The sequence below is a fragment of the Marmota flaviventris genome, chromosome 5, assembly GCF_047511675.1.
Source record: "Marmota flaviventris isolate mMarFla1 chromosome 5, mMarFla1.hap1, whole genome shotgun sequence".
In the NCBI taxonomy this organism is placed as follows: Eukaryota; Metazoa; Chordata; class Mammalia; order Rodentia; family Sciuridae; genus Marmota; species Marmota flaviventris.
Window position 1 is genome coordinate 70,685,119 of NC_092502.1, and position 24,170 is coordinate 70,709,288.

The 24,170-nt window shown below is 42.1% G+C and overlaps 1 protein-coding gene across 1 annotated transcript in view; it reads left to right on the top strand.

Moving 5' to 3' along the window:
- The window catches only part of Pfdn1 (prefoldin subunit 1), a 57,731-nt gene extending 37,913 nt beyond the window's left edge, over nucleotides 1–19,818 (top strand). The window contains exon 4 of the mRNA XM_027927902.2: nucleotides 19,398–19,818. Coding sequence (XP_027783703.1) covers nucleotides 19,398–19,481 — 84 coding nt within the window. The 3' untranslated portion in view covers nucleotides 19,482–19,818. The remainder of the gene's footprint in view (nucleotides 1–19,397) is intronic.
- Nucleotides 19,819–24,170: the final 4,352 nt, after the last annotated feature.

The following is a 24,170-nucleotide window of genomic DNA, read 5'->3' on the forward strand; positions in this document are numbered from 1 at the left end:
ATTTGGGCAAAGTTGGGCAAAAAATGTAAAAAAAAAAAAACACACCTCATCTTTTTTAATATATTTGGCCTTTATTACTGGTAAAGATTTGGTTGAGAGATGTGGCTTAACTTGTAATAATAACAGGTTTCTAATACTGGTCCAGAGTTGGGTGTATAAAGCATATGTACTTATTCAGAAATCTTTGGAAGGGTGGGACAGCCACAGGTATATCTCTGCAGAGGTATATCTCTTCAGAGGCAGGCAGAACCTATCTTCAGACTTAACAAAGAAATATGTGCCTTCTGCATGCAAGCAGCTCCTGGCAGAGCCAAAGAAGCATGCCATTCAGGAAAGATACTAATTTTCTCAAGAGTAGGTAACAGCTGTAGCTAATGAAAATGGCAAGGAGAAGAAGCACCTGCCTTCTAACTTCATATACAGTGATCACTTAGTACATGCCTGTCACATAATATTCACTAAATATTTGCGTATGGTACATGCTTAGTAGCTATTTTCTGATTGAGCATATTGACCGCCCCCCCCCCCCCCCCCCCAGTGCCGATGAGATAAAAGGGTGAGGTGGAGCACACTTGTAATACCAGCTATTCAGGAAGCTGAGGCAGAAAGATCACAAGTTTAAGGCCAGCCTTGACAATTTAGTGAGACCCTGTCTCAAAATAAAATTTCAAGTAAGCGTTGGGGATGTAACTCAGTGGTGGAGTGCCCCTGGGTTCAATCCCTAATACCACCTCCCCTCCATAGCATAAAACATGAAAAAGGATAAATGGTATTTTATACACAATTTGTACTAAAATTAAATTAACAAACACCTGTGCAGTTTCCACCCAGATTTAATAAATGTTAGGGTTTTTTGTAATTACTTTGGGTGTGTGTGTGTGTGTTATACAAAGATCAAACAATGCTGATGAAATTGAAGTCTTAAAACATCTCTCCCACATCTATGCTAATCTTACTACCGTTGCTCAGAAGCATTTACTATTTCAAAAGTTTGGTCTTTATCTTCCTATTCCATGTTATATATGCATCCTATATTTGGCAGATGAAATGTTCATCTTTCAGCAGTTTGCCTTTTTCATTCAACATCAGGTTATTGAGTTCTGTCCACACTAGTACATCTATATAGCTCATTCTTGTCAACTGCTGTCGTGTAGTCCATAAGAATATGTAACTTTCTGTATTTTATTTAAAGGATTCAGTAAGTGTGGCCAAAGGGCTTGGTGACTCCTCTGTGAAACGTAAATATAGCCATGGATAGGGCTAGTTGTTGGGTTTAAGGATGGAAGTGCCAGCAGGTCAGTGGTAACTGCCATTTTTATTTCCTAACAGCCATGAATTCTGTGGTGAAGCCATCTCAAGAACTTGGTTGCCTCTGTTCATGTTCTCAAAATGGTGATCACATGTCTTTTTCAGAGCCAGAATTGGAGAAAGAAGGGGATCGGAGTGGGAATCCAGGATTCCAGGTTCTGGACTCCAATCATTATACCACATATTTTGACTTCTAAAGAAATGGGATTCTTATGCAGTAGTTGGATAGTCTGAGTGTCTGGGCCATCTAATATTCGTGGTCCTTTTCTTATAAAATGATAAACACCCAGACACCAACTCTTTTTGAATAAGAGATTAGGAGTAGTTTCTAAATGGTTTGGCATCTGGAAGTTGAAGAAAGAGCAAAATGAAAACCACCCCTTGAATCATGTTTGCAAAGAGAATTGTGCCAAGGGCTTGTTTATTACTCCAGTGTCATTATAAATTTAATTGGTATTATGTCAGCTACTTAGATCAGAGCAAATAACATATTAAACTCCATTCTGTTTACACCAGTTCCTTGGTAACTTGGTGGGTGTGGAGTTGGGGACAAGTGACAGCCATGACGTTTGGTCTATAGAGTGATTTCATCATGGTCTGATCCCTGTATCATGTGGATAAAGAGTGGGTGATGTGGACCTGACCTCTCGGTGGCCCTCCGAATACTCCGAACTATGAACAAAGATCCTGTTGCTTGTGTGACCTAGAAGTTTCGCTTTGAGTCAGAGAACAGCATTTTCTTGGGTGCTACTGACAGGTATAGCTATGAGTTTTCCTTTTTTCTTACTTAATGAAAAGAAAGCTAGGGATTTTGGAAAGTTGTAAACAGTCTTTTGATATGGGACCATATTTGTAGTTCTCCAATTGTGCCCTCTGCTGACCCATACAAATCAGCTCAGGCGGTGCCTATGAGTCATGCATCTCTGCTTGTTGGGGCTTTGAGCTCTTGCTTGTTTTCACTGTCTCCAGGTCCTTTTATGGGTTTCCGGTTGCCATATCTCTATTTTTTTAGTTGTATAAATATGTTACTTGATTGGAAAGTAGTAATGTGATCACATAGAAATTTCCTTGTCCTTGTTTGTCCATTGGCTCTCTGAGTTTACTGTAGTAACACATTAATCTAAATGCTTAGTGTTACTTCTTTATATTGAAGTTAATTTTCATAAATTTTCAGAAATAAATGCCAGTTCATTTTATCCTGGCTCTAAGTCTGGGTGGAGTACAGACTGATTTGCTGGTGAAAATAATTCATTAGAAACTTGCTTGGCTGGGCCTATTTTCAGACAGTTTTGCTGTCCCTTTCTTTACCACTTGTGGTGTAACATTTTGAGAACAGTTCTTCTTTTTTAAAAAAATTGAGGTAAAATTTAAGTACTATAAAATTCACAGTGTTGCATAATCATCACCACTGTCTGATTCTAGAATATTTTCATCATTCCAGAAAGGAACCCATTACCCCTTAAGCAGTCACTGCCCATTTCACCTTTTGCCAAACACAGTAACCATTGATCTAGTTTCTGACTTTGTAGATTGCCTGTTCAGGATGTTCATATAATAATGTGGCTTTGTGTGTGGCTTCTTTTCACTTATCTTAATTGTTTTCTGGCTTCATCTTGTAGCATATATCAGTAATTCATTTCTTCTTTTGCCTGAATAATATTGCATTGTACGGTTGTCCTGCATTTTCTTTATTCATCAGTTGATGGATATCTACATTGTTTCCACTTTTTTAAAAAAATTTTTTTTATTTTTTTAGTTTTCGGCGGACACAACATCTTTGTTTGTATGTGGTGCTGAGGATCGAACCTGGGCCGCATGCATGCCAGGCGAGCGCGCTACCACTTGAGCCACATCCCCAGCCCCTGTTTCCACTTTTTGGCTGTTAAAAATAATGCTGCAGTGAACATTCACAAGTTTTTGTTTGAACACTTGTCTTTATTTCTCTTGGGTATATACCTCTCGGTGGGATTGCTGGTTCATATGGTAACTTTATGTTTTAACTTTTTGAGTAACTGCCAAATTATTTTCCATAGCCACTGAGCCATTTACATTCCCATTGGCAACCCATGAGGATTCCAGTTTCTTCCACATTCTTGCCAATACTTGTTATTTTCTGTTTTTTATTATAGCCACTCTAGTGGGAATAAAGAAATATCTCATTGTGGTTTTTATTTGTATTTCCATAATGATTAATTATGTTGAACATCTTTTCATGTGCTTAGAGGCCAGTAATTTATCTCCACTGGATAAATGTTTGTTCAAGTCCTTGGCTCGGTTTTTAACTTTTTTTTTTTAACAAAAGTCTTTGTCTTTTTGTTGTTGAGTTGTAAGAAGATAGGAATTCTGGATTGCTTTGAGCAGAGAGCAGGCTTAGAGTGACTCCAGGTTTTGGCCACACATACCTTCCTGTTATCCTGCCTTCAACTGAGTTGAGTCAGTTACACCTCCACTTCTAAGAATGCAAGGTGTTGCCCTTCCTTCCTCTTTCAACAGCAGACACACCCTAATTTGCCTGTCCCTTACCTTGCCTGCAGGTCAAACTCCACTGCTGTGCTGCTGACTTCATTCTGTAGCTCTCCTTCAAGACTAGGACAGATTAAAGATGAAATATTGGGACTTTTTTGTATTATTATTATCTGCTCATTTGGTAGTTTTCACAGTCCCTTTGGTCCTTCTTATTATTAAAAATATTTGGGGTTTTTAATTGTAGAAAAAAAGAAAAATAACATCAAGAATTTCTTGATTTTTATAAAATGTGTTTTCATGTTTCTTTATTATGTACTGGACACATTTTTTTTTTCTTCTGTGATGGGATTTAGAAGCCTGTTCTGTGTAGGCTCTAATGTTGAGTTTGTTTGAGAAAGGAAACAGATTGCAGGGTTGGGTTTCTTGGTGGTGATATTGGTAGTTCTGTTGGTCCTTCTTTTTCCTGATTTTTTTGCTCAATTCTTGAAACAAATATAGATGTCATGTTTACTATCCTTTTAGTACATTTGCACTGCACAGAATTCTCAGATGTGGTATTGTGTGGTCTCTTGAAGAACATTCTCTTGGCTCCTTAATTTCCTTCTTGAACATAGCATTTCAGTCCCTTTCAGTATTTCTTTAGGTATAATTATACTGATGCTTCTATAACTTCGTGTTGGGCCGTATAAAACGTGTCTCCTTGAGCATAGGAAGTAAAATTATTTGCCCTTACACTGTATTGCATGTGCATGACTCAAGAGGCTCATCTGTATCACTTACAATATAAGCTAATTTTCTTTCAGGGAACTTTAGGGTCCGGTCTCAAGTTGGAAGATATCCTAGAGGCCATGTGATATCCCTATCTAGCCCCTGGCCATTTCTGTTGTGCTATTATAACTGTTCCTTATTTAAACCCATCTAGTGATTTCTAGCTGTTGCATCCTTTTTTCTGAACTACTCATCTCCTGGTATTTTTGACACAGTTTTTCTCCTTGTTAGTATTATTTGCTAGTTCCTCTTCTTCCTTCCAGCCTTACAGTTTTTAAGGCTGAGTCCTCTTATTCTATGAATTTCATCTATTCTTACAACTTCAGGTCCTACTCTTATGCAAAATTGTATCTCTAGCCCAGATTGCTTCTGTGAACTTCAGAGCCAATCTATTCTTCTTTTTACGTAAACTTGAATTTAGTAGGGTGCAAACAAAACTCATAATACTCCCTTTTAAACTTGGTCCATGTTTCAGTGGATCCTGGATTCCTTATCTTGGTGAAAGACAACACTCAGCCAGTGTGCAAGCCCAAGCAAGGCATATTGGTAGATCATTCTTTTCGCAATTCAGAGGCTTGAACTCAGGAATTCTTTATCACTGAGCTACATTCCCAGCCTTTCATATATTTTGAGTCAGGATCTGTTAAGAGCATATGCTGGCCTCGAATTTGAGATCCTTCTGCCTCAGCCTCCTGAGTATCTGGGATTACAGGCTTGTGCCACTGTGCCCAGCTAGGAGGTCGTTCTTGACATTGTACCCCTCCCCCCAATTTCTGATCCCTAATGAAGGTTATTTCTTAAATCTGCTTTTTTTCCATTTCCACTGTAACCACCGTACTCTTTTTTCCAAATACTGTTTTGCATTGGCCTCCTAATTGTTTTCCAGTACTCAACACTTGTAGTCTCTAACCTAGTCCTTCTTAATCTTTTTTACATCATAGCACCCAGAAAATTGTATTTGCACGATTCCCTGGGGTAACTGGGCAAGAGTACTCAGAGTTGGAGGCAGCTGCTCCAGGGGCCACAGGGATCAGTATCTTGACTACCATCTACTACCTCTTCATGACTCATAGAGCACTCTGTGGAAGCAGTGTTCTAATTTATTATGCTTCAGCCAGAGTGAGACTCTTTCGATGGAGATTTGATTTTTTTGTTACTTTTGCTTAAAACCTAGTGACTTTCTATTGCCTATTAAACACCAAGATTTAATATGTTGAGATCCTGCATGAATGCCTTTATAATGCACCAATAAAAAAATGTGGGAGTAAGCTGGATATGGTGGCACATACCTGTAATTTTAGCAATTTAGGAGGCTGAGGCAGGAGGATTGTGAATTCAAAGCCAGCCTCAGCAACTTATCGAGACCTCGGCTCAAAATAAAAGATACAAAAGGGCTGTGGATATAGCTGTGGTTAAGTGCCCTTGAGTTCAATCCCCCCGGTACGGCGGGGGGGGGGGGGGAGACAGTTGCATGATTTGACTAAGTCTTATTAGCCTCATCCCTCTACTCATTCATTCTTTCTCCACACTTCAATTTTACTAACCATCATTTAATTCCCCAAACATGCCATGTACCATTTTGACCTTTTGTACATGCTGCTCCATTACTCTAGAATTGCTCCTTTTCTTCCAACTTGAACCTCTCCACTTAGTTAATTCTTTCTCATCCTTCAGATCCAAGTTCAAAAGTGCCTCTGTGGTTTCTTTGATTATATCAGGTGTTTCTTCCATTACATTGTGCTTTCCCTCAGACCCCTTATTTAGTTCAATGTCCATGTGTCCTTTGATAGTGAACATGGGGGTAACTTGTTCACTGCTCTAATCCCAGTCCTCATGCACATTAGAGCATCCAAAACTTCTCTGAAACATAATTTTGGATGTTCAGTAAATGTTGGTATAATGAATTCTGTGCTAGTGAAGCATTAATCAAATCAGACAAGATTCCCTAGTTTTATGGAACTTACACTGAGATGCAAACAAGAACTAAGCAAGATACTCTCTTATAGTGAAGATGGTATTTTAGAGAGTAAATGGTAACTGCTTTTATTTGAGCCTTCAGGAAAGGCCTTATCAGGGTGAAATTTCAGCCAATAAAATAAAAAGAAGCAGCTAGCCTCTTAAAAGTACCTTGAAGAAGAACATTCCAGGTGGAAGGTATATGTAGTAAAATGTCTTAAGATAGGAATAAGTTGGGTGGAGTTATTTAAGCAAATGAGAGGGGAATGTGGCAATGTGGTTGACAGGGACCAGATCATGTACAGTCTTACTGGCCAGGTTAAGAAGTTTGGATTTTATTCTAAGTGGGACAGGGAAGCCAGCATGTTTTGTTTTGTTTTGTATCATGGATTGAACTCGGGGGCACTTGAACACTGAGCCACATCCTCAGCCCTATTTTGTATTTTATTTAGAGACAGGGTCTCTTAGCACCTCACTGAATTGCTGAGGCTGGCTTTGAACTTGCGATCCTCCTGTCTCAGCCCCCTGAGCTGCTGGGATTACAGGCATGCGCCACTGTGCCCAGCTAGCAGAGGGTTTAAGCCGAGAGATTAACCTGATTTGCATGTTAAGGTAGCCATGACAGATTTCCAAAATAAGACATAATGGAGTTTGGACTAGGATGGTAGTAATGGAGTTAGAAAGAAGAGTATGGTTTGGGAATACATTGGAAGTAAATTAGTATGAGTTGCTAATGATATATTAGAAGTAAATTAATATTTGCTGGTGAGGGAGATAGAGTTTGGGTCGGGGGAAGGAAATCAGGGATAGCTCCTGGTTTTTTTTTTTTTTTTTGGTAACTTTTGGTACTGGGGATTAAATCCAGAGGCTCTTAACCACCGAGCCATATCTCCAGTCCTATTTATTTATTTGGTACCAGGAATTGAACCCAGGGGTACTTAACCACTGAACCACACCCCCAACCCTTGTTTATATTTTTATTTAGAGACAGGGTCTTGCTCAAGTTGCTTAGGGCCTCTTTAAGATGCTGAGGCTGGTCTTGAACTTGCAATCTTCTTGGCTCAGAATCCTGAGTTGCTTGAATTACAAGTATGTACCACCATGACCAGCTCTTTTTGTGTTTATTTTTGTTGTTGTTGTTGTTGGCTTTTTATTTATTTATTTTTTTTTATTCTGATTTGTTATACATGATGGCAGAATGCAGTCCATTTCATATTACACATATAGAGCACAATTTTTCAAGACGCTGATTGTACACGAAGTATTTACACACCATTCATGTCTTATACTTAAGGTAATGATGTCTAATTCATTCCACCATCATTTCTACTCCCTTACCCCCTCCTCTCCCCTCCCTCCTCTTTGCCCTACAAAGGTCCTCCATTCCTCCCATGCCCCTCCGTACCCCCCCCATGCCAATCACCATTATGCATCTGCATCTTCATATCAAAGAAAACATTTGGCCTTTGTTTTTTGGGGGATTGGCTTGCTTCACTTAGCATTATATTCTCCAACTCCATCCATTTACCTGCAAATGCCATGATTTTATTCTCTTTAATGCTGAGTAATGTTCGATTGTGTATATATCATATCCATTCATCTACTGAAGGGTATCTAGTTGGTTCCATGATTCAGCTGTTGTGAATTGTGCTGCTATAAATAGTGATGAGGCTGTATCCCTGTAGTATGCTGTTTTTAAGTCCTTTGTGTATAAACCAAGGAGTGGGATAGCTGGGTCAAGGAATTTCCTCCATACTGCTTTCCAGATGGGCTTCACCTGTTTGCAGTCCCACCAGTGTGCATTTTCCCCCATATCCCACTAACACTTATTGTTGTGTTCTTACTTGCTGCCATTCTAACTGGAGTGAGATGAAATCTTAGAGTAGTTTTGATTTGCATTTCTCTAACAGCTTAGAGATGTTGAGCGTTTCTTCATATGTTTGTTGGTTGATTGTATATCCTCTTCTGAGAAGTGTCTGTTCAGGTCCTTGGCCCATTTATTGATTGGGTTATTTGCTTTTTTGGTGTTTTTGGTTTTTGAGTGCTTTATAAGTCCTAGAGATTAGTGCTCTATCTGATGTGTTTGTGGTAAAGATTTGCTCCCATTCTGTAGGCTCTCTATTCACCTCATTATTGTTTCTCTTGCTGAGAAGAAGCTTTTTAGTTTGAATCCACCCCATTTATTGATTCTTGGTTTTAATTCTTGCACTACAGGAGTTTTTTTTAAGAAAATTGGGGCCTAATCTGACATGATGGAAATTTGGGCCTACTTTTTCTTCCATTAGGTGCAAGGTCTCTGGTTTAATTCCTAAGACCTTGATCCACTTTGAGTTGAGTTTTGTGCATGGTGAGAGATAGAGGTTTAATTTCATTTTGTTACATGTGGATTTCCAGTTTTCCCAGCACCATTTGTTGAAGAGGCTATCTTTTCTCCAATGTACGTTTTTGGCACCTTAATATAAGATAACTGAAGTTATGTGGGTTAGACTCTGTGTCCTCTAGTCTGTACCACTGGTTTACAGGTCTATTTTGGTGCCATTACCATGCTGTTTTAGTTACTATTGCTCTGTAGTATAGTTTTAGGTCTGGAATAGTATTGCCACCAGCTTCATTCTTCTTGCTAAGGATTGCTTTGGCTAATCTGGGTCTCTTATTTTTCCAGATGATTTCATAATTGCCCTATTTCTATAAGGAATGCCATTGGGATTTTGATTGAGATTGCATTGAATCTGTATAGTGCTTTTGGTAGTGTGGTCATTTTGACAATATTAATTTGCCTATCCAAGAACAAGGTAGATCTTTCCATCTTCTAAGATCTTCTTTAATTTCTTTCTTTAGTGTGTTGTAGTTTTCATTGTAGAGGTCTTCCATCTCTTTAAATGTATTCCCAAGTATTTTACTTTTTTTGAGGCTTCTGTAAATGGGGTGGTTTTCCTAGTTTCACTTTCAGTGGATTTGTCACTGATGTACAGAAATGCCTTTGATTTATGGGTGTTGATTTTGTATCTAGCTACTTTGCTACTTTGTGGTTCCATTCCAAGTTTTCCAAGGAATTTCCTCCATACTGCTTTCCAGATGGGCTGCACCTGTTTGCAGTCCCACCAGCGTGTCTTTTCCCCCACATCCTCACCAACACTTATTGTTGTGTTCTTAATTGCTGCCATTCTGACTGGAGTGAGATGAAATCTTAGAGTAGTTTTGATTTGCATTTCTCTAACTGCTAGAGATGCTGAATTCATTTATTAGTTCTAGGAGATTTCTGGTGGAATGTTTTGGGTCTTCTAGGTATAGAATCATATTGTCTGCACATAGTGATAATTTGAGTCCTTTTCCCCCTATCCTTATCCCTTTAATTTCTTTTGTCTGTCTGATTGCTCTGGCTAGAGTTTCAAGAATGAGGTTGAATAGAAGTGGTGACAGAGGGCATCCCTGTCTTGTTCCAGTTTTTAGAGGAAATGCTTTCAATTTTTCTCCATTTAGAATGATGTTGGCCTGGGGTTTAGCATAGATTGCCTTTACAATGTTGAGGTATGTTCCTGTTTTCCAAGCATTTTGAACGTGATCTTTTTTGTATTTTAAATTAAGCAGTTGGATGAGTGCCATTCACTGAGATGGGGGAAATGGGAAGGGAGTGAGGTGATTGTAAATCAGTTGTGTGTGTTTTAAACATGTTGGAGGGTTGGAGATATAAATTTGGGAGTCATAATGGTTTTCAAAGGTATGAGATGACTGAGCATGTCCAAGAGGTGTCCCTGAAAGAAAGGAGTTCCAGATCAGCTTCCTAGAAAGTACCAGCATTGGAATTTGAGCAGAGGAGGAGCTATTAGTAGGCAAGGGGAACTTTCTGTAGGAAGAAAGTGCGATGTGGTGCTATGAAAACTAAGAGAAGGAGATATTTCAAGGATTGTGTAGAGGCATGCACACCTGTAATCCCAGCCTACTCTGGAGGCTGAGGCAGGAGGATTGCAAGTTTGATGTCAGCCTGGGCAACTTAGTGAGACTCTTGTCTCAAAAAATAAAAAAGAGCTGAAGGTGTAGCTTAATGATAGAATGCTTGCCTAGCATGCATGAAACCCTGGGTTTGGTCCCTGAGACTTAACAAAGTCTTTCTCTTCTCTCTCTCTCTCTCTCTTTTTTAATACTGTCAAGAGATCAAGTTAGATAATAATAGAGAAGTGGCCCATGCTTTGGGCAACATAAAGGTCACTGGGCCTGGACTACAGTTAGTTTAGTATGCCAGGTGGAATCATGGTTGGAGAGGGCTGAGGAGCAAGTAGAAGTGGAGGCAGCTATTAAAAACAGTTGGCTCAAAAAGCTTTGCTAAAGGGCTGGGGCTGGGGCTCAGCGTTAGTGCACTTGCCTGGCATGTGTGAGGCACTGAGTTCGGTTCTCAGCAACGCATAAATAGATAAAATATAGGTCTATCAACAACCAACCAACCAACAAACAAATAAATAAATAAAAAGGTTTTGCTACGAAGAGGAGGGGAGAAAAAGGGGCCGTCAGGTCAAGAGGAATTTGTAATGGTTTGCCTCACCAAGAAGGATCTTGCAGAGAAAGAAATAAAGACTAAGAAGAAAGGATAACTTTGGGAGTTAAATTTTTGAGAAGGTACATAGGGATGGAATCACCATCTAAATTGAAGATGGTTTTTGATTCTAATCAAAACATCTAATTGTTTTGATTCCTTTAAAAACACAAGGACACTGTACATTTCAACAATAAGGAAAGGAGACTCTGTATATAAGCATAGTCAGTTAGTAGATTTAGTAGTGGGAAGAAGAGTGACTGATTGCTTTTATTTTCTTAGCTGGTATAGGAGATTTGAGGAGACAAGACAAATTTTGAAATTGTTGTTTTGGAGAGCAGACAGTGAACATATCTGACAGTGTTAAGTGCCTGTTTGATATTCATGGCCCTGAATTTTAAGCAAGACCATTTGTCACAGTTAAGTGTGTTCTTTCAGCAACATTCTGCTGTTAGGTATAGGCATGGACTGTGTGGGTGGTTGGGTTTAACCTGGTGTTGGCATTTTGCCAAGGTAAGTGCGACAGATGTGGGGGGGGGCAGCAAAAGAGATATGGATATGATATGTCAAGAAATTTGTAATGTTTTGAACAACCCACAATAAAAAATTAAAAAAAAAGAGATATGGTATATACAAGGAGAATAAATATAAATGATGGACCATGGAAGCTAATCTGTGTAAGAGGGAAAAAGGCTGTGAAAATATAATGAACAGTGAGAAACTTGTTGAGTGATGAAGCTAAAGAAATGCTGGGTGAAAAGTATTGGATAGAAGTGACTGAAAGAATATGAGGTAGTGGTGGTGAAATTGAAATTTGAAAGGTAGTGCAATTACTGGTATTATTGACAAGATCTATGTGCTTTGGACTGGGTGGCTGAAGTGGTGTAAAGTAAAAATTGTGAGGGAAGAAGAGGTCATGTATTGGATGGATCATGTGCATTCTAGTGGAAGTTAACTTTCATTGTATAATCAGTGGTATGGAGGAAGACGAGCCATTGATGAAGAAGGGATAAAAACCAGCCTATTGGAGGGGGAATTATCTGGGCGTGCATGATGCTGTGAATTTCAAGAACCAGGGTTGTTGAAGGAAAAAGAGTGAGAGATGGTTTGACAGCGAGCTGAATGAATGGAAACTTACGCTTTTATTAGATAACTTGCATTGACAATTTAAAGTCTCTGAAATCTCTACTGGTTGTACTCAATTCTACCCTTAAAACTCCATCTTTTTTTAAGAAGAGAGATTGGTAAATTATAGGCTGCTGGCCAGATCCAGCCTGCTACCTGTTTTTGTGGTCTGGAAGCACAGTTGTGTCCATTACTGATGCCATACCCATTGATTTGCACATAGTCTATGGTTGGTTTTGTGCTACAGTGGCAGAGGTGAGTAGTCACACAGCTCCACAAAGACTGAAATATTTATTATCTGGCTCTTCATAGAAAAAAATTGCTGACTTCTGATTTAGAGCAGTGGCTTTCTTACTTTAGTGTGCCTCAGAAGCACCTGGAAGGCTGTAAAAACAGATTGTTGGACTCCACCCAGAGTTTCTTATTTAGTGGGTCTGAGTTGGGGCTCAAGAATGTACATTTCTGACAAGTTCTTGGGTGATGCTGATGCTTCTGGTATATTAATCACACTTTAAAGAGCCATTGCTTTAGATATACAAGGTAGTGATCAGGTTCCTTCTACCCTTAATCTACTGAACTAAATATCCTGACCTACTTCAATGCTATCTCTTGACATGATTTACTGAATTGTCATCATTGCTTTTCAGCTTGGTACTCCCAAGTGCAGTGATTCTTTGGATGAAGTCTCGTCAGTGCCACATACATTGGAACAGTTGCCATTCCTGGCCCTACACTTAGCTATGATCGATCTTTCTTCTTTGTCTTCCTTGATTGTCAGAGGCCTGGGACTCAAATGGGGTTCGAGTGTTAGGGAGAATAGCAGTAAGTAGAGGTCACCTAAATTATAGGGAAACCAAGTAGCTTACCTCTGTGGTTTGGAAGAAGTAAGATTACCCTGTCACCCCAGTGTGTCTATCTGCTTTAATGTGCTCTACTGTGTAGTAGAGGTTTGTCATGTGTTGAGAGCCACAGCTGAAGGGGCCCCAGCAAACTTCCAGCTGCCAGCTGATGATTGGCTCATAGCGGCCCCAGCAAACTTCTAGCTGCCAACTGATTGGCTCCTCTGCGGTGATGCTCATTGAGCTGTTTCCCAGCCAATTGGCCTCAAGAGCAGGAGGAGTGGGGGAGGTTGAGAGGCTTGTGGGAAGCCGGTGGTGGCAGTTGGGCTCTGAGGGTTTTCCTGAGGAGCTGTGTGGTGTGGTGTGTGTGTTCTAAAAATAAAGGTCGTTTCTTTTGACAAGTGGCTCCTGAATTGTGCCCAGCCAGACTGTGGCAGTCATGGCAGATTTGAGTTGGAGGTTGATCACAGAAAGGGTCTGGGAGTCTGATACCACACAGTAGCAGTATCAGTCTCTTGGCAGGTCAACCACACCTGGGAGAAAAATAAGGAAAAATATGAATGGTATTTCTAAAAGAATTTCTAGAAGATTCAGGGACTGAGCTTTCTCTTTAGTCTTTTGCTCCATGTCTAAGCTTGCTTTGTCTTTCTTTGAGCTTGTCTCCCAGCACTATAGTTCAGCAGTTAGCATAGAGCCTAGGGTGGCCTCAAGTAGTAAAGTAGATGTACCTGGTGAGTTCACAAATGGTTGTGACCTGAGCTCTCTTAGCATCAAATCTGGGGTCAGGCTTCACCTGCTTTCTCTCTGCTGAGTGCTCCTCACCTGTTTAGGTCATGGGAGCACTTATTCTGCCAGAGCTCTACCCTGCTCCTGGTGACCACAATCCCTCCTCTCCCTTCATTTCCCTTTCTGATTTCTCTGCTTGTGCCTTGTCGCCTTTCTTTTTTTCTCTTTTCCCTTTTGCTCCACCAGCCTTCCTCGTTTTGCTTCCTGTTTGCCAAGACAGGCCTCTACAGCCCCCAGTGAGTTCTTGGCCTCTTGCTAAACTCTCCCATGACAGGCAGCTGGCACCTTCCAACCACTACAGTTCTGTGACAGAGAAGACAGTCAGTGGGGCTCTTGGGCTTTTGACTTGGAAATCATGGGAGAGGCAGTGAGAAGGTAGCCCTTACTTCGTTTTTTTTTTTTGTTGTTGTTGTTGTTTTAATTAAAGTTGGCAGGGGTCTACAGAAGCTGGAAGCTTGGAGTCAACACAAGGGAGAAGTATGTGGCCATGGTAGGCGAGACTCAAAGCAGAAAATCTCTTTCACAGATCACCAAAGACAGAAAACCTAAGACTGCCTTGTGTGTTGCGCCTGTAGCTTGGATTGGAGGTGGGGGGCCAGCCAGAAGAGCTACTTTGGTTCACCATGTCTCCCTTTTCCTCTGAGCTCCATTTTACTTGTTTTATTTGTTTAGTCTTTAAGACAAGAGTTCATTAGAAGAAAGGATTCTGTGACTAAAGAAAAATTGGGGAAAGAGCAGGACACACTGATATTGTCTGAATTCTCATTTTATAAATGGAAAAATAGAGAATCAGAGAGGAAAAACTTTTATATCCTAAGGCATGACAGACAGGAGAATAATAATAATTTAGAGAAGGAGAGCTTGGAGACAAAGTTCCTAAGAAAAGAAAAAAGTCTATAGATACAGCACCACAAGATGCATTACCTCAGGAGTCTATTTGAGAGATTGTGTAATATCAGGAAAATTCTAGGGACTTGAGCTTCTTCCCTTTGAAAGGGGATGAGTATGAAATGCCAGCCCCTCAGTCTGTCTCCCAGAAAAAGAACCTCAGGTTGATGAGCAATGACTCGAGCAATGTCACTTCCCCTGGTGATGCTGAGCCCCACAGGAAATCTCAGAATTTCTCATCAGGACAAGGCCTCACAAGAATGTCGCTACACCCAGAGCTTTGTGGTTTGTTGTCACTGTAGAATTTCCTAGGTACAGGGTTCTGAGGGAGATTGCACAGAAAGAGACTGTAGTGAGAACTGCACAGGCCTTTCTAGGACTGCTGGTGAAGGTGTGAGCTCCACTTGTGCCCTGGAGCTTATAAAAGAGTTGTTGTCCCTGTACGGCTTATAGCAGCCCTGAAGCCAACTCCAAGTGAAGCTGTTAAGGATTTCAGAGTTCAGGACGTGGGGAATTGAGATGGTTTGTTTTGTAGTTTTCCAAGACCACCTACTAAAGCCTAAGAACCTGACCCTCAGGGCCTATTCTTTTGAGTAGAGATGTTCCCCCTGGGATCAGTGAGATTGAGTCATATATATATATATATATATATATATTAATTATATAAAATCTGGGGGGCAAGAGGTTAAGAGGGCAATGCCAAAACCCAAAGACCATTACAAAGAAGGATGGTCAGTTTCTGTCTTTGCTTCCTCAGGTACACGTTCCTCATTTATTTAATTAGGAGGAAAATATCAATGTGTGTCCAAGTTAAATCTTTAGACATCATATTCCCGAAATAATGCACTATATTTAGTAAGGGACAAGTTTCTGTTGTGTACCAGCCATTCTTCTAGACAGTAGAAGTGTATCATGAAACCAAAAAGTCCTTCCCTTGTGGACCTTTCTCATTATGGAAGCCAACAAATATCATTTTAGGTAGTGATAAGTGCTACTGAGAGAAATCTGGATAAGGAGACTAGGGAATATGGGATGGCATGTAATCAAGAGGGTCTTTCAGATAAGGCTGCACTTGAGAAAGCCCTGAAGGAATTGAGGGAGCAAATAAAGGTTGATGGGTATCTGGGGAAGCAGTTTCCTACACAGAGAGAGTAGCAAAGGGCAGACACCTGTCAGAAACATAAACCTGGTAGGCTGGAGGAACAGCACAGAGGCCAGTGTGGCTGGAGCCGAAGCAATGAGGGGAGAGGTGTCAAAAGTTAGAGACTTAGCCGAGAGCAAGACCATGCATGGCTTTCCCACAGTTGAAAAGCAGGAAATCTGAATGTTTGTATTCTCCCTACCCCCTATCACCAGATTCATATGTTGAAACCTAATCTGTGGTGATGTTAGGAGATGGCACATTGGGGAGGTGATTTGATCATGAGGGTGGAGTCCTTTGAATAGGATTAGTGCCCTTATAAGAAGAGGCCAGGGGAGCTCGTTTGCCTTCCCACTATGTGAGGATCCAGTGAGAAGGCACTATCTGAACCAGAAGGCAGGCCCTCACTAGTACTGAATCATTCTTGGTATTGGACATCCAGCCTTCAGAACTGTAAGCAATAAATTTCTGTTGTTTATAAGCCACTCAGTCTATGGTATTTTGTTTTAGCAGCCCCCAAATGACAGAGCTTTGCCTTTTATGCTTAAGATGGGAAGCCACTGAAGGGCTTTTAAGTGTTAAGAGATGACTGGTCACAGTGGAAAAGGAACTGAAGGGCAAAGAGCAGAAAAAAGGAAACTTCCTAGGAAGCTAAACTTTAAGGTCAGATTCTGGAGACATTTTAAGACTCAGCTAATAGGTTTTGTTGCTTGGTTGAATGTTGGGTGTGAAAGATTCAAGGATGATGTAAAATGATCTTGTCTAGAGCAGTTGCACAAATGGAGCTGTCATTTACAGAAATGAAGACTGCATTTCACAGAATTTCTGACTTGACTGATAGTGTCATAAATAAGCTATGGAGATTCAAGGAAGATAAAGGTTAATTTAATCACTGGCTCCTTAATTTTCTTCATTTCCTCTGATAACATTTATATTTGGTAATTCTGGCATTTATTTTTGGGATAAGTATGATCCTGCCATGTATACTCTTAGGGACATTTACCCAGGTCTCTGCATTTCAGTGGGGCTTACAGAAGAGCTTTGGGATAAACTGTCTCTGGGGGCAGTCTTTTCATGGCTTCCTATTAACACAAACTGGTGGCGCAAAGCAACAGAAATTTATTCTCTCACAGTTCTAGAGGCCTGGAGTCCAAAATCAAGATATTATAGGGCCATGCTCCTTCCAAAAGATTTAGGGGACAATCCTTCCTTGCCTCTTCTAGCTTTCTTGTAGATCAGTCACTCCAGTCTCTACCTTCATCAACGTGTGGTGTTCTCTTTCTCTTCATACCTGCCTTCACGTGGCCTTCTTGTAAGGACATTAAACATTGGGTTTAGGGTCTTCTGTAATCCAGTATGACCTTGATTTAACTTGGTTGTATGTGCAAAGACCCTCTTTCCAGTAAGGTCATGTTCACAGGTACCAGAAATTAGTTCTGTTTGTGAAATATGGTCCAACCTCCTTTCTTAGGTTTGGGTTTGACTTAGATCTGCTTGAGAATGTGTTAGGAACATTGAAATAGTGGAAAATGTGTCCCACTGTGCTAGGGCTGCCCCATCTGTTGGAATTAATTTTTTAAAAGAATTTAAGTTTATGTAAACTAATTAAAGATTGATAAGCATCATGTGCATTAATGTTTGAAACTTGAAGACCTTAGGATTTTCAGGTGGTAAAATTCATGAAAATGGAAGACAAAAAGAAGAGAGGTTATGGGACAAACCGTTTTAAAAGCTGAGAATTATAAAACCTGAATTTGACCAGAGGTCTGGCAGTAGGGCACACAGGCCTTGATGATGTTCCAGGTTTATGGTTTTGCCAGATGTGACTGCAAGCTGGTCAGGATTGAATGCAGCAGACTTCAGTTCCTGCGCACTGGCCATGGCAGGGGAAAATCCTGCTTCCTCTGCCAGCTCATCCCTTAACTTTCAGATGTGCTAAAGATGCCCAGGGTGGTGTATGCTGCTCACTCTGATTGCTGTCCCCCTCTGTACAATACCCAGTGCGAACATTCTTTAGCAGTGTGTCAGGAGTTATTAAGATGTGCCTCTTTTTAACTCACAAGTCTAAGGGTTGTTTATCAAAGGAAGTTCAAGTTCCCACTCTGCTATCATGATGATAGAACTATATCATGTTTAGCAATGTAATTAAATAAAATTCCTTAGCAACAGTATACATTTGTGGTCACTGAATTGTTATCATAGTCACAGTGAGTTTTATAGAGCCCCTGTTATATTACAAGGAAGTACGCACAAATTGGCAGTAAAGAAATTTTGAAGTTAGGAAGGACAAGCAGGAGTCAGAGTTTCGCACAAAACCAATGAAGATTTGCCTTGCCTGTGACATTTGGCTCCTATAGGCAAAAGCCTCAGAATGTATCATATAATAAACATCTAGACAGAGTGGAAGAAGTTAGACATGGGGACATGTGCACCAGGCACCCGATAGGTTTGCTGGTAAAGGCAGTGAGGAATAGATTGTTTAGATTTACCCATGTCAGCAGTGGCAACCAGTTTTTAAGCAGGGCCTGTGGAGCCACTTGAAGTAGTGATGTGTGGCTGCCTGCCTTCTGCCCCAGCCTTTCCCAGGTTTCCCTAGGTCATTTTTAGGTACTTGGATGAATGGAGAAGGGCTGAGGAGGGCATTGATGGCCCGTGGGCTGCCTGGAGCAGACATTACTGCCTCCAGCCTGGCTCAGTCGCATGCACTGTGGGAGGGCATAATTTTGAGTATTCCTTCAGAACATGAATCTTATTCCTTCAAAAAAAAAAGCCTTCATTTCATGTTTGCTAGGTAGGGATACAGCCACAACTATGTCCTCAAGGGAGGGAGCAGTGTGGTAAAGCCACCATACTTCTGGGGTGAGCACAGGGCAAATAATGTACACACATCATTTCCTTTGACTAACCTTTTGTAATAGTGGTCCAGATGTAGCTTCTAAAAGGAATTAAATTTCTTTGTCTAAGTTGAGACTTTTAATTTAGGACCCAGATGGGGCAGGAGGTAAACTTCCAAAAGGTTTCTGCTTTTGTCGGTGTGTCACTGTCCTGGATTCCTGGCGGCAGCAATTTCATTAGAAAAGCAGATTCCACCCTGACTCATCTGCCTCAGTGAGACTGTGATCTGACTCCCTGCACTCACAGAAGCCTAAGGCCACTGGACAGACCAATGTACACTGTCCGCTTTGTGGCACTGGTGTGCTATGGGCTCCTGGCCTGAGCCATGGAAAACCTTGAGAGGAGACAGTCTGTTAGTGGGCAGGAGCTTCGTCCTGGAATTTCCTGGCCTTTGTCTGGTATAACTTCATGTATCAAGATGCCCATTTTTAGAGCCCACTTCCTTCTGGAAGAAGAATTCAGCTGCCTGCCCTCCACAGAGCATTTCTGCTTCCTCTTCCAGGCCACTGCCTCTCCTTGCCCAGGGATCTACCTGTGGGTGGCAGGTGACAGGAGCACTGTGGGTACACCTTGCTTCCAGTAGATAGTATGCTCCTGGAACTGATTACAGGAGATGACATAACCTATGGGCATAAAAGCTGCATCTGCCAACCTGGCCTGTTCACCCTGATCCTAACCCTTCTTTCTCATATTGCAGCAGAAAAAGTCCTACCTGGAGCGGAGTGTTAAGGAAGCTGAGGACAACATCCGGGAGATGCTGATGGCACGAAGGGCACAGTAGGAGCCTCTAGGGGGAAGCTCTTCCTCTTGACACCTCCCCTCCTGGCAAGGGTGGAGGGGCCTTTGCAGGGTAACTGCTTCCCTCTCCATGGATGGACATGTTTATCTGGATGGCTTAGCAACCCCACATTTTCTGTATTGTCTCAAACCCCTTTTAGGTCCCACCCCTTTAACTTTCCCCTGGCTCTGCCTGCCACTTCTGTCCAGAACACTCTTCCCTCCGCAGGTGAGCCATGAACTCCCAGGAGAGGGAAGATGGGAGCCAGGGCAGATAGGGAAGCACTGCCTGATCCTGCCACTTGGCAAGCTGGTCAGACCAATAAAAAGCTTCTGTCCTACTCTGCTGTCTGCTTTTCTTGCGTCAAGTGATGAGAAAGAAGAGGGGGCAGTGGCATCTCCTTCTCATTGAAGCCCTTCCCTTGTTGTGGAGTGGAATCTTGCCCTCTTCCCTTTTCCCTTTTGGTTCTTTGATCCCTGACTTCTGGTCCTGTGTGTAGCACACAGAGAAGGAAGCTTAAGTATGGCTCCTCTGCGGCACTTGGCCTCAAGATTCCTTTCCCTGCTTCCTCCCAAACATTTCAAAAGAAAGTTCAATAGTAATCAGCACCTCTAAGTCCATCTCCTTTGGCCAGTATCTAAGGTGGACACTATGATTCTGAAGCCAGAGAGAGGCTTAGGGGCAGTGATGTGTTGAAGTTGGACCTGCTAAGGAGAAACAGCGCCAATCTTAAGAAATTTTGTTACAAGCCAGTTGTTAGATACAGTCATTACTAAAATCTAAATTAAGTAAACCTAGAAATTATATATTAAAAACAAGGACAGTAAATATTAAAAACATCCTTTCCTAATACTTCTACATTTGGCCACAACATATGCTCTTGAGGTTAGGAGTGTGCTGCATTCTGGGGGTGGGGAGTACTACTTAATAGTGTGCTTCTGAGCCATGGCATCGTGGGGGCATTTACATCATAAAACAAAAGAGATGGTTCAAAATATGGCTTTGAACTAATAACTAAATGTATATTGGCACAGTATTACTTCTAATTGCAACAGGCAGAGGCTGGCAGGGAATTGTCAGCTGTTGCAGTAGAACTCACTCTGTGGCAGATCAGCGCCACCCCGTGGCCAAAGGTGAGATGAGTGACATGGCTGGGTAGAGGGAAGCAGTGGGTGGGAACAGCAGGAACAATCCACGTGACTGCGGGTTCCTGGGCTTCTAGAGAGCAGGCTTGGGACAGCCCACAGTTACCAAGAGGCTGGCTCCTTTCCTAGACCATGGCAAAAGCAAATCTGAACTGTACTGGTGAATGCTTCTGCCTGAGACTGTCAGAGCGGCACCAGGAAGCAGAAGGACACCTGGTCTGGGAGCCTGCCTTCCTCATAACATCCACACTATTGGTGAAGTGGCCAGAATGAAAAATGAAAGCTGCTCCTTACCATGTCCACTAATTAAGTTATCCATATTTTTACCAGCTTTAGTGAGCAGACGAATAGTTAGAAGTGGTAATAGAATTCAGGAAGCACAGACCCAAGATACTTAAATTATTTGGAATAATTTAGACAACTGAGGTTTGGACAAATTTATTGAAACTACAGGGTGTTAGCAGAGAAATCATCCAGTGGTATTAAATAAATCTCATCACTACTCTGAATGTATAATTTAAAAATTATAAATATATATATTTCATAACTAAGCCTTTGGCCAAAAAAATAAAAGGAGAGTCATTTAGCACATTTGTTAAAGATCAATAAGAAATGGATTTTGAACATTAAAAAGATCAAGTCACTGAATTAAACAGCAGCAACCCTCACTAATCTAGAATCCCATAGTGTGGAAGGTAGAGGTGTCTGCGGAGCTAGTCACTTATCATAGCAATCAGAAGAGACGGGGTGGGCACACCCATCGGAGGTGGTGGCATAGCTGTCAGGGCAGAAGGACTGGGCTGATCAGGTAAGCATGTCCCAGAGGCAGCAGCAACAGAGAGCAGTCCAGCAAGCTGTGAGGCAGGTGGATGGTCCCACATCATCTCTTCTTTGGTCTTCCACCACATACACTGGAGGGAGAAAGGGAGGGTGAGAATGATCTTGTGCAAACCTTAGACCTTGTAAAGTTAATGTCCCAGGACCAAGGGAGGGCCACAGCTGGCAAAAGCCATTAAACAGCCTTTTTGCTCCTACACGTGCAGTACATGAGGAAGAGTAGCTCATCAACTATTTTTCTTCCTTCAGACGAAGGACACACTCAGTCTCACAGGAATGAGTACTAGGGAGATTACAGAATAGCCCTGTGCCTGGGGAGCCAGAATTGGCAAACCCTAGGTGGTTGATAAGCACCTCACAGGAGTTTGGGGAGGCATTTCATCACTCAAGAGTAAGAGGAGGGGCTGGGGTTGTGACTCAGTGGTGGTACAGCACTTGTCTCCCACACATTAGGCACTGGGTTCGATCCTCAGCACCACATACAAATAAATAAATAAAATATTGCCTACGGTCACTGCAGCAGGAAAGCCCCCAGCAGAGTCATAAAATAAAAATATGTTTAAAAAATAGGAGGAATAGGAATAAAATCTCCTAAAATGGGGCTTTAAGCCCTGAAAGGATAACCAGGAACCCTGTTTTTTTGTACCTTGGCAATACACCATTGCAGAATGTGCCTCTAAACTACACTGTGACACAAAGCATTAAAGCAGGCAGGGAGGAAAGTCTGGTCAAGTGGGACAGATGGCTGGAACCACGTGGGGTGGTCTCCTGAGTTTGATACTCTGCTTTCCTCAGAAGGGTGTTAGAAACTGAGTGCTAATCAGATTCACAGGTCAAGAAGGACCCCCCACAACACACACCTTTTACTTGTCAGCTGACTTTGTGTAGGACCTCTTCTAAATGGCTGGTAGTCAATTCCATAGTCACTTTTTAAAAACCTCAAAACAGGCATCATCAAACTCATAAGCAGTTACAAAGTTTTGCAAAGCTTATGAATGTATGAATCTTCTAAAGTAGAGCATTCCTTTTGGCAGTTTTCTTTCAGTTCTATTTCTGTGTTTTGTATCTATTTTTATACCTCTTCTCTTGGCGGCTTCTCTCTGGTGCTGGTGTCGTAGCTAGAATGCGCTGGCTTAGCAGGGAACTTTCCCAATCCTCCCCTTGTATCAGTGGTCCTCTCCCAGGACCTTCCTCTTCTTGCTTTCATGGCATAGGTTTAACCCATCCATTTTAATTTGGCCTCATTTAGCAATGCAGGCAAAGGTGGTCTGGACTGGGAGATAGATGACCCACCTCCACCAGGAAGCCTGGTCATAGGGAGAGGCCGACCTGTTTATTCTGAGGCTTCATAAGGTACATTCCCCAATTAAGTCCTCACAAGAATCCCGAGATAGATAGGTAACGTCATTAGTCACTTGGCTGATGAGCACTTTGTTTTAGAGAGGTTGTCTCTTGTTCCAGTAGAGAGGCAACCAGGCAAAGTTAGGGCAGGAGGGTCTGAGTCCAGGCCTTTGTAGCCTAAAGCCTCTGGCAAGCCAGTCCTGCTCAGGCCCAACTGGGAAAAGAAAAGGGACCAGGAAGAACATAGGGGTGACTGGAGCTACAGTGCAGTCCTCTCCCACACCAAGGCAGAGCCCTAACCCGCTGTAGCCTGGGCACTCCAGGCCTACGGTCACTGCAACAGGAAAGCCCCCAGCAGAGAGTCATCTGCATCTGCCTGGAAGATCTGCCCATGTCCTCAGCCTCCCTGATTCCTGTATGGCAGGGGAAACAGAACACAGTGGGCTCCAGAGTCTGTGTAATAACTCCTCTGCCAGTTCTAGAACTAACCTACTTGATTCACTCATAGGCCTTCCCAGAAGGCCAGAGTTCATCCTGCCAAGCCTGTTCTGTGAGAGGTCCTGTTTACTAAGGTGCTCACAAGAGCCAGGACCAAGGTGAAAGCCTTTCACCTTGCATGACCTAACCCTGAACTGCCCTGGCAATAGGCGCAGGACACCCACCTCTCCAACCCCAAGGACTGGGCGCTAAGGTGCCAGTCGTGTTTTTCCCTCCTGTCAGAACTACTGAACCTTAGCAACTGAACTGGGGAAACAAAATGTCCTAGTCCTGCTTTATCCATTGCTTTTCTCCTTCAGCTCAGCCAAGGTTATTTTTGCTGGGGTTTATTTCACATCACAGTCTCAGAAACCTGGGGAACTAGGGACTTTGAGTTCATTATTCTCAGACAATGCTGACAGAGGTTAGAAATGGTAGGCAGCTACAGAACCCAGACTTCAAACTGGAGAGCTGTCAACTGTGACAGGTGAGAGCCCACACAACCCTTAGACTCTTGAGGCATTGGTTTCCCAGAGCCCTTAAGAGTTTTCCCCCTTTAATTAGCTTAGGACAGACCTACCCTGAGCCATCTGGAGGGTGAGGGTGGGTAGAGGGTGGAGTCTGAAGGTAGAAATGGCCTGTGTTTTCCTTTTCAAGTCACTCGGGGTGGGGTGGGGTGGGGTGGGGTGTGTGTGACTATCCCAGGAGAAAGCCCTGGGCCTCCCAGTTCTTCAAAGCACAGGCTGTGGGGCCCAGAAATGGCAAATCTTCGAATCATATCTTTTTTTGAGCCATCTCACCAGCCCTTGAGACAGATTTTTACAAAGTTGCTTAGTGCCTCACTAAGCTGCTGAGGCTAGCCTCAAACTTGAGATCCTACTGCCCAGACTTG